Source organism: Vicugna pacos, chromosome 20, assembly GCF_048564905.1.
Source record: "Vicugna pacos chromosome 20, VicPac4, whole genome shotgun sequence".
Taxonomy (NCBI): Eukaryota; Metazoa; Chordata; class Mammalia; order Artiodactyla; family Camelidae; genus Vicugna; species Vicugna pacos.
Window position 1 is genome coordinate 24,344,862 of NC_133006.1, and position 9,283 is coordinate 24,354,144.

The 9,283-nt window shown below is 58.1% G+C and overlaps 1 protein-coding gene across 1 annotated transcript; it reads left to right on the forward strand.

The window, feature by feature from the left end:
• The first annotated feature begins 626 nt into the window (after nucleotides 1-626).
• PPP1R18 (protein phosphatase 1 regulatory subunit 18) lies at nucleotides 627-9,187 on the forward strand. Its single transcript, XM_072945417.1, has 4 exons — nucleotides 627-750; nucleotides 1,830-3,461; nucleotides 7,569-7,779; nucleotides 8,286-9,187. The coding sequence occupies exons 2-4, from the start codon at nucleotides 1,857-1,859 to the stop codon at nucleotides 8,303-8,305; spliced, it is 1,836 nt and encodes a 611-aa protein (XP_072801518.1). The 5' UTR covers nucleotides 627-750; nucleotides 1,830-1,856; the 3' UTR covers nucleotides 8,306-9,187.
• Nucleotides 9,188-9,283: the final 96 nt, after the last annotated feature.

Below are 9,283 nucleotides of genomic sequence, written 5' to 3' on the forward strand. Positions count from 1 at the left end.
CAAATCCCCCAATTTCCCGGCTGCAGACCTGGGAACCCACGGGAGACATATTGAAGCTGAAGAGTGGGGCAGCGGCTCGGGTAAGGGAGCGAGCTTCCGAAGCCATTGGCTTACGAGCGCCGCTCCTGCCGCCGCCCCCTCCCCAAGGGCCCCCTACAGCCCGGCGGCTGCCCAGGCCCCCTAGAGTAACAAAGACTGGCCGGGGAGGCAAAAGCGTGGGGGAGGAGCGGCAGGAGATGGGAAGGGCGGGTCTGGCTTGGAGCAGCTGCTGCTTCCTCCCCAAGTCCCTCGAGGGGCCTGAGTCACGGGCCGCCGCCCTGGGTCAGCGAGCTGGGGGCGGGGGTCTGGACACCTGGGTTATCCAGGGCTACTGGGCGGGAGCTGGGTGAGAGGCCCTGGGGACAGATAGCTGAGAGCTGCCGGTAGCGGCGGGAAAAGAGGAGTGCCGGCGCTGAGTCCCACGCGGGCTAGGAGGGAGCGAGGCTCCGCCCCCTCGTCCGGCTCCGCCTCGCGCCCCCATCCCTCTCCCCATTGTCCTCAGACAAAGCGGTCGCCGCCCCCTGCCCGGCCCCCAGGTCTCTGCCTCTGTCCCTCCTCCTCAGCTCCCTCTTTCCCTCCTCCTCTCCCTCCCTCCTCCCCTCCCTCCTGTCTCCGGATCTCCCTCGATCCCTCTCTCCTCCTCTTCCTCTCTCCTCCTCTCTCCGGACGCCAGACTCCTCCGCACCCCCTCCCCTGGGAGCCCCGCGGCATGTGAGTTGACTGAGGGGCTTCAGACCTGGAAAGGGGGTGTCTCCTCTCCCATACCCTCTCCCGTTCCCAGCCCGGACCTTGGGCTGTCTCCTCTTTGTGCCGAGATTGCTTGTCTGTGTGGTCAGAGCAGGGTGGGAATGGCCGGCTATGTCAGGGTTCCAGGAGAGCCGAGACCTGGGCCCAGGACTGGCCAGCTCCGGAGAAAACAGGCGTGGAGCGGGTTCTCCGCACGCCTGGGGCGCACGCCTGGATACCGGGGCACAGCTGGGGGAGGCAGGCGGTGGTGACGGGACCGGGTGGGGGTGGACGCCAGAGTTCTGGGAACGTGCTGGCAGCTCAGACACCCGGGTTCCGAAAGTCCCCAGAGGAGGGTATTTCCCCTGACCCGCCTCGGGGCGGAGTGCGGGGCGGAGGGGGGGAGGGTGGGGGGCCGGAGAGGCGTGGCCCGAGCGAGGCTGGAAGGGGAGCCCGGACCTCCTGGGCCCGCGCTGAGACGCGCGGGGCTGCAGCCGCGGAGCTCCCTACCCCCTCTGCCCCCTGATTACCCCTTCTCCCCTAGACCTCTCCACTCTCCGCCCTCCCACCTCCCCGACACCCCCTCAGGTCCCACTGCCCCCTCTCCGGCGGGATTCCCTGACCTCTCTTCCCACTCTTACCTCTCCTGGAACAGCGGTGAGGCAACGTCGCCTGGACCCTGTCCGCCTCACTCCCAGCTTCCCTTTACTCTCTTCTCCCTCACGCCAACTTCTTTCGTTTTGCTCTCTTCTCACATCCTCGGGACTGTCTCTGATACCCATTAACCTGTACTGACAAATCTGACTCTGCCTCTTTGCCCTGAATTTCTCCATTCTTCCTCTCAAATCACCCCCCCCCATCAACTTGGCTTTTACTTTGTTCTTCACTGTCTCAGCTTCCCCCTTTCTCTGCCCTCCCTCTTCTCCCCCTTTCCCTCTGTTCTCACTCTCAGCTCCTCTGCCCTACTCTGTGTCCCATCTCTCCGGTCCACTTCCTTTCCTCCCACCCCCATTCTCACCACCTGGGCCTCTCTGGAGCCTCTCCTTCCTGTTCTCTGCCCCCAGCGCTCCCCCATCCTCCCCAAGGCGACCATGGCCACCATCCCGGACTGGAAGCTACAGCTGCTAGCCCGGCGCCGGCAGGAGGAGGCAGTCGTTCGTGGCCGGGAGAAGGCAGAGCGAGACCGGCTGTCCCAGATGCCAGCCTGGAAGCGGGGACTCCTGGAGCGCCGCCGGGCCAAGCTTGGTCTGTCTCCTGGGGAGCCTAGCCCTACTCCTGGGACTATGGAGGCTGGACCTCCAGACCCAGATGAGTCTGCCGTCCTCTTGGAGGCCATTGGACCAGTGCACCAGAACCGATTTATTCGGCAGGAGCGCCAGCAGCAGCAGCAGCGGAGTGAAGAGCTACTTGCGGAGAGACGGTCTGGGCCTTTGGAGGCCCGGGAGCGGAGACCCAGCCCTGGGGAGATGCGGGATCAGAGCCCCAAGGGAAGAGAGTCAAGGGAAGAATGGCTCAGTCCCAGGGAGGCAAGAGATCGGAGGCTGGGGATAGGGGGAGCTCGAGAGTCAAGCCCCAGGCCTTTGGAGTCTCGAGACTGGAGGCCAAGCCCAGGAGAGGCTGGAGATAGGAGCTCCAGACTGTCAGAGGTGCGGAAATGGAGGCTGAGCCCTGGAGAAACTCCAGAGCGGAGTCTGAGACTGGCAGAGCCTCAGGAACAAAGCCCCAGGAGAAAAGAGGTAGTGGAAAGTAGACTGAGTCCAGCAGAGTGTGACAACCAGAAATTTGGCCTGACAGAGGCCCATAAATGGTGGCCTGACTCCGGAGAGTCTCAGGAACAGAGTTTGGTACAACTGGAGGCATCAGAGAGGAGGCTGAGCTCAGGAGAAGAAAGAAAAGACTCCTTGGAGGAATGTGGGAGAAAAGAAGAGAGGCGAATTCCAAAGATGGTCCCAGCAGAGATTACAGGGTCGTCAGAGACTCTGACAAGGGAAGCTCCAGACAGCAGCTCTGGAGGAGTGGAAGCAAAAGAGCAGAGACCCAGCCCTGAGGAGGATGGCGAGAGGGGCTTGAGGCTGACAGAAGGGTGGAAATGGACCCTGAACTCTGGGAAAGTTCGGGAATGGACACCCAGGGACACAGAGACTCAGAAATCAGACCGTCCAGAGTCTGCCGAGAAGCACCAGGGGCCTCTCAGTACAGAGGCTGGAGAAGCAGAGGCTGAGAAGGAGGAGGCGGAGGCTCAGGGCAGGCCTCTGAGCGCCCTGCAGAACCGCTGTTCTGTGCCCTTCCCCCTCCCACCAGAGGACGCTGGGACTGGAGGCTCTAGACAGCAGGAAGAGGAAGCAGTGGAACTCCGGCTCCCACCAGCGGCCCCTCTGTCTCCCCCACCCCCAGCCCCACCTGCCCCCCAGTCCCCTGGGGATCCCCTCATGAGCCGGCTGTTCTATGGGGTGAAGGCAGGGCCAGGGGTGGGGCCCCCCCGCCGCAGCGGACACACCTTCACGGTCAACCCCCGGCGGTCCGTGCCCCCTGCAGCCCCTGCCACTCCGGCCACCCCAGCCACAGCTGATGCTGCAGTCCCCGGGGCTGGGAAGAAGCGGTACCCGACAGCCGAGGAGATCTTGGTTCTGGGGGGCTACCTCCGCCTCAGCCGCAGCTGCCTTGTCAAGGGGTCCCCTGAAAGGCACCACAAACAGGTAGGGAGCAGCCAAGCCAGACTTCTTAGAAGCCCATGCGTCAGTTCTCCGTGAACGCCTGTCTCTCTCTCTTTTTTATAGCCCTGTATTCTTGTCTCCATCTATTCTTTCTTGGTCATTTCTGCCACCACCCTTCCTCCCCTGCACACACACCCTTCCTTCTTGTAGCCCTGCTTTTCCATTCATTTCCAAGCCCAAGGATCCTGCCCGGTAATCCAGCACTGTCCTGGGTGTGTCTCTTTCAGGGTGTGCCCAGGCTGCTCACTCTCCCTTCCCTTAGGCTCTGAGTACCCCCGCCCCCCATTCTTTCCATTCCTGAGTCTGTCACCCAACCCAGCCCATCTGGTAGGAGACCTGAGCTGAGGCCACAGCCTGGAGTCTATGAGGGCAGGGTCCTCAGGATGAGAGCACTTCCAGCCTTACAGGGAGAGAACATTGGGCAGGAAACTGGGGCAGGGGACAGGGGATAGCTTTGGGGTTCTAGGGAGAAATGGCAGGGAGAAGAGAGTGGAGGAATGTCTCCCAGTCCCAGGGAACTGGGGGGGGAGGGGGGAGCAGAGCGGAGTGGGGACATCCTAGGATAAAGGGGGTAGGGGAGTGGAACAGGGCTGGCCAAAGAGCAGAGAGAAGGCTTTTGAACCCCCAGTCTGCCCCACGGGAGAGACACACACAGAGGCCATTTGAAGTGGGTGACCTCAAGGTTGCACACCCCCAGCTGGGCCACTGCTTCAGACAGTGCTCCCTTCTCTCTTGGGACAAGAAAAGCCTTCTCCTCTTCCAAAATGCCCCCCACACCTCCCTCTCTGTCCTTCCTCCCTGGGCTTCCCCTCCCTCCCCAGAACTGGCTCAGCAGTTGGTTTTCCCCTCTTCCTGCTACTCTGGCCTCTCCCTCCCCTTGGGGTAGAAAGAGAAGTGAATTGGGAGGCACTGCCCTGATAGCAGGGAGTACAATGGGAGCTAGGGACAAGGGTGGGGGCTGAGGCCAGCAGAGGGTCAGAGGTTAAACTGGAAAGAGGCCATGCAGGGAAGTGGGAATGGCCAGGCCGACTTCTTCCCCAGACCCTGGCCAAACTCCTTCCCCACACCAGTTTTCAGCTTGAATATCTCCAAGGAAAGAGAGGTTCCTGCATCTAATGCATCACCCCAGAGACTGGGAAGTTCTTCCTCGTTTCCAGTTCCCATCCCACCTGTGACATCCTGATTTGTTTTTTGTGTCTTCAGTGTCAGTGGGAAAGCACAGGGGCCAAAGCTCGGGGATCACTTGACTCCCCAATTCACCTTCACGTGAAGCTTAAGCCCCCATCCCCGAGCCATGGTCCCTGAGTCTCTCCTGAGCTGCTACAAGCTCCTTCCCCTTCTGGCTGGGCAGATGCAAGGAAGTAGGTCTGGAAAAGCCAGCGGGGGGTGTTCAGAAAAGTCACTTCCTACTGTAGAGGTTGGCTTGTGTCTCTGGAGAGGAACAAGAAGGCTGAGGCATGAAGTCTGGGGCCCAAAGCGCAGGGACTGTCTGAGTGCAGGGCAGGACCTGTGATGTTGACCATACCTAGGTCAGGGAGCAGGGGAGCCGGAAGCAGATCGCCCAAACAGGAAACCTGGGGTGGGGGCCGGAAGGCTGGTGGGCCTGAGTGGCGAACACGGGGCCATAGGGCTGCCAGAACTGTGCTCAGGATGTGGTGAGAGAATCAGGAAGCAGCCGCTCGGGGTGGGGGTGGGGAAGAAGCAGCACTGACTTCTCTAGGACCAGACCCCTTCCCCTCAGCCCTCTCAGGCTGGCTCTGCTCTCCCAGTACCCTGCTCTTCAGGGACTAGCATGTCCTGTCTCCACCCACTGGATCAGGGATAGGAGGACCCGCCACCCAACACCACCCCTCCTTCCCTAAAAACTCCTGTTTGCAGGCTAATTCCATGCAATGTATCGGTGCTACTGGGGGAGAGATCCCAGCCCTGCCACTGGAGCCCAGGGGTTGGGCCGTGGCTGGTGCCCGTCCCTAGAGGCCCCTCTGGCTGGGAGACCAGCCCCTCCCCTCTCCAGCCCCCTTGTGACCTTATATAGCTGATGAGAGAGGAGTGAGTGAGTCACCCCACTCTGTACCCCCCCCCCCCACGCCCATGCGGGCTGTGCATTCCTGAGAAGCCCAGTCAGAAGCTAGGGGTGGTGAGGAGAGAAGCGGGGTCAGGGTCGGGGGAAAGAAAAAAACATGGATGGAGAGCAGATGAAATGGACCCTTTTCCAGCATGGACCATAAACTAGGGTGCTTGTTATCCCAAAAGTGGATATGAAAAGAAAACAGAAATGGGTTCCCAGAAGTTTGAGTAAATCTGTCTGCAAGAGAACCAGAAGTGGTCCCTTTTGAGAAGTTGGGACGTCAGGGGTAAGTTTCCTGTCACTCAATGCTACCACAGCTGTTCCACAGACACAGACTAGGGGTTGAGTGTGTACAGGATGGACTACCCCACCCCCAGTGGTCCCCCCCCAGTGTTGGTCTTCTGTTGGGACCTCATCTGTGGTCTGCAAGAACCCTTCCTTACCCATTGTAGCAACTTCCATGCTTCTATTGACAGCAAAGGCAAGGATAAGTAAATTCTCTGGTAGGTTAGAAGATGGTCAGTGGTTATTGGGGGGGAAAATTAGAACAGGTATAAGTGGAACCTAGAGGGCCAGGAGGTAGGAGGAGCAACTATACCAACTTTATAATAGCATCATCCAGAGAGGGACCTGTGATATTTGGGGGAAGAGTGTCCCAGGCAGAGGGAACAGCCAGTGCAAAGGCCCAGAGGTAGGAGTGCCCTTGGTGGGGCTGGAGGAAATCATTCAGTGTGGCTGGAGTGCAAGAGGATGCCCAAAAGATGAGGGGGAGAGGCACATTGGGAGCACCCTGTTGGCCTTGGTCAGACTCTGGCTTTTGCTCCCAGTGAAATGGGGGCCAGTGCAGGGTTTGGCCCCAGGGAGTGACACATAGTCTCTGAGTTCTGGCTTCCCATGGGGACCCAGGTGTTAGTAACCACCTGTCCAGCCACAGTCCTGGCTTCTCTCTCCTCATACCCCAGCCCATGCAGAGACTCATGGATGCAGGGCTTCAGTATCCAGTTCCCCAGACAGACTCCAGAGAAGGCCTGAGTAGATCACCTGGACCTTTCTGAGCAGTTCACATGGAATCCTCCTGTTTGTCTCCTTAATCGCTTTGGCTCCCAGAGTTAATCTCACCCTGCCCCTTCCCCCTGAGCTTCTTAGGAGGACAAAGGGGAAGGGTAAAAAGGTAGTGAGAACAGCTGGGGCTCGCCTGCTCTTGACACAGTATTTTCTTCCCTTCCAGATCCCTCTCTGGTCGTTTGCCTCTGTCTACATGTCCCTTCTGGTGCACTCTCCACCCACCTCCCATGTTTGCCTGGACTTTCCTCTCTGTCCCTGTCACCTCCCCCATCTGCACCTTTCAGGGACTCAGGGGCTCATCTCCTGTGTGTTGGGGGAGAGTCTCGTTTCCTCTGGGCTTTTCTGTTGGTCTCTTCTCCCCTCCCAAACCCAAGAGCCTGAACTGTGGGTCTACTCCAGCTGGAGGAGAGGAGTGAGGGGAGTGGGAGGGGCTGGTGTCCAGGGTCCCCCATTTTCCTGGAACAACCAGGGGCTGAGGGTATGGAAACCAAGGTGCCTGTCTGCTTTTGTCTGGGACTCCCTCCCCAGCCAGCTCTTTTCTGCTGCCTAGCCAGCTCAAATCTCACCTCCTCTGGGTAGCCATCCTGGTGGCTCCCAGGGTGCCCAAAGACTCAGTTCTGATCAAAGGACTTATCTCCAGGTCTTTTAATTTCTTTTTGCCCTTCTGCCTCCCACACTCTAATGAGTGGGAACCTTGGTCCTGTGTTACTTCTGCCACCCAGGCCCCTGCCAAAGCTTCAGGCCAAAGTCAATGTTTTTGAAATGATATGATTGAAGAGGGAAAATCTGAGATTGGAGTGTGGGTACTGAAAGGAAAACTGTCTTCCAGAATTGGCTGGGGAGGGCAGAGTCAGCGAAGTGCCCAAATCTAACCCCTACTCCCCATCCTGCACGTGTTACCCTGCAGTCTTTTCCAGTCTGACCTTGCCTCCTCCCCATTTTCTTCCCACCTTCAGCTCAAGATCTCCTTCAGTGAGACAGCACTGGAGACCACGTACCAATACCCCTCCGAGAGTTCAGTGCTGGAGGAGCTAGGCCCGGAGCCTGAGGCCCCCAGTGCCCCCAGCCCCCCAGTGGCCCAACCCGACGACGAAGAAGATGAGGAGGAGCTGCTACTGCTGCAGCCAGAACTCCAGGGCGGGCTGCGCACCAAGGCGCTGATAGTGGGTGAGCTCAGGCTCCGCCGGCCCGAAGGCGCCCCCTGGTGTTCAGAGTGGACACTGCGGTCCAGGAGGGAAGGGGAGGATTAACGTTGGTGCTTGGAAGGGATTCTATCCCAACTCGCTCCTTTAACTGATGGGAAAACTGAGGTCCTGGAAAGCAAAGTGCACATGGGGTGTCTATACTTTAAAGCCAGGACTCAACAACTATCTCCTGCAGTTGTTAAGAGGGTTAAGTAATTCTTGTAAAGCAAGTAGGAACTATGGGTGGAGATCCAGTCACTTAACCTCTCCTGGGATTACTGTAAGATGAAACAAGTTACGAGAATGGCTGGCACAGCATCCAGGCTAAGTGAGTGATGGCTGATTACTGATAGTAACAAGCACTCAGGATGTGGAAGCTATCAGAAGATTTCCTACGTGCCAACTGGCCTTCGGTTTGGGGAGTGGGTGGGAGAGGCGGGAGGCTGGGACCCTCACTCACTCTCTATGCTTATTGCCTCCTCTCCACAGATGAGTCCTGCCGGAGGTGACCCTTTTCTGACACAAGGATATACCTCCCTCCTCAGAACTGAAGATTCTGGAGCCCAGAAGATTCAGAGCAGACAGACCCTGAAAATGAGCCTGGCAGGGAAGGGCAACCAACATCCTCCAACTTGCTTTCCTCATCCTTTTTCTGGGGGCAAAGGCAACTGCTCAGTTTCCACCCTCATCAGACATGCTGGTATATCCCAGGTTATGCAAGATCCCAGATCTCCATGAAGTCCTGGAGAGGAGCACAGAGCTCACTGGGGGTGGAGATGGAGTACCTCCTCCATCTCCATGGGCAGGGTATACTCTCCTTACAGCCTTTCTGACTCCCCACCACCCCCTGGGGGCTCTCAGGATTTAAGCACCCATCTCCCTGGGAGACCTGGCCCCTACTCCATTTACAGGCACCTCTCCTTCCTGCTCCTTAGGTCACTACCCCTTTGTTTACAGCTCCTGCCTCCTCTCTTGACCACACTCTGGTTTACAAACCCACCAGTTCCCAGAGTTCCCGGCCCCACCTGCCAAAGTCCCAGGTTTACAAGCTACGCCTACTTGCCTGTTGGCGTGGAATCCTCTCCCCTGTCCCCTGCATTCACCTCATTGGGAGTGACCTGGGGGTATGGCTTCCTCCACTTTTGCTCAGTATTACTGTGTCTCAGTTTTCCCCAAGAGGGAAGGCTGGGAACCTTAACTCTGTACCCCTTCTAGTTATTTAATTCTATTCCTCCGAGTGGTTCACAACTGAATTGAATTGCGAGGGTGCAGGGTGAGAAATGAGGCACTTCAACTCTCTTCCCCCATTTCCTCTTCCTTCTCAATTGCCTGTGCTTTTTGTTTGTTTGTTTGTTTTTTAACTTTCCATAATAAAATGGAGCTCTCTCCGACTCTCCTGCTGCTTCTCCTTCTGTAGATAAAATGCATGTTGGGGTGGGGGGGCAGGGCTCTGGGTTTCTCATTCCAAGCCTCTCCCATTTTCTTAC

Excerpts from the sequence above, each read along its gene's own strand:
- PPP1R18 (XM_072945417.1), top strand. The coding sequence starts at position 1,857 with ATGGCCACCATCCCGGACTGGAAGCTACAGCTGCTAGCCCGGCGCCGG. Across the intron at positions 3,462-7,568 it reads CTGAAAGGCACCACAAACAG|CTCAAGATCTCCTTCAGTGA; the intron begins GTAGGGAGCAGC and ends TCCCACCTTCAG. Across the intron at positions 7,780-8,285 it reads CACCAAGGCGCTGATAGTGG|ATGAGTCCTGCCGGAGGTGA; the intron begins GTGAGCTCAGGC and ends TCCTCTCCACAG.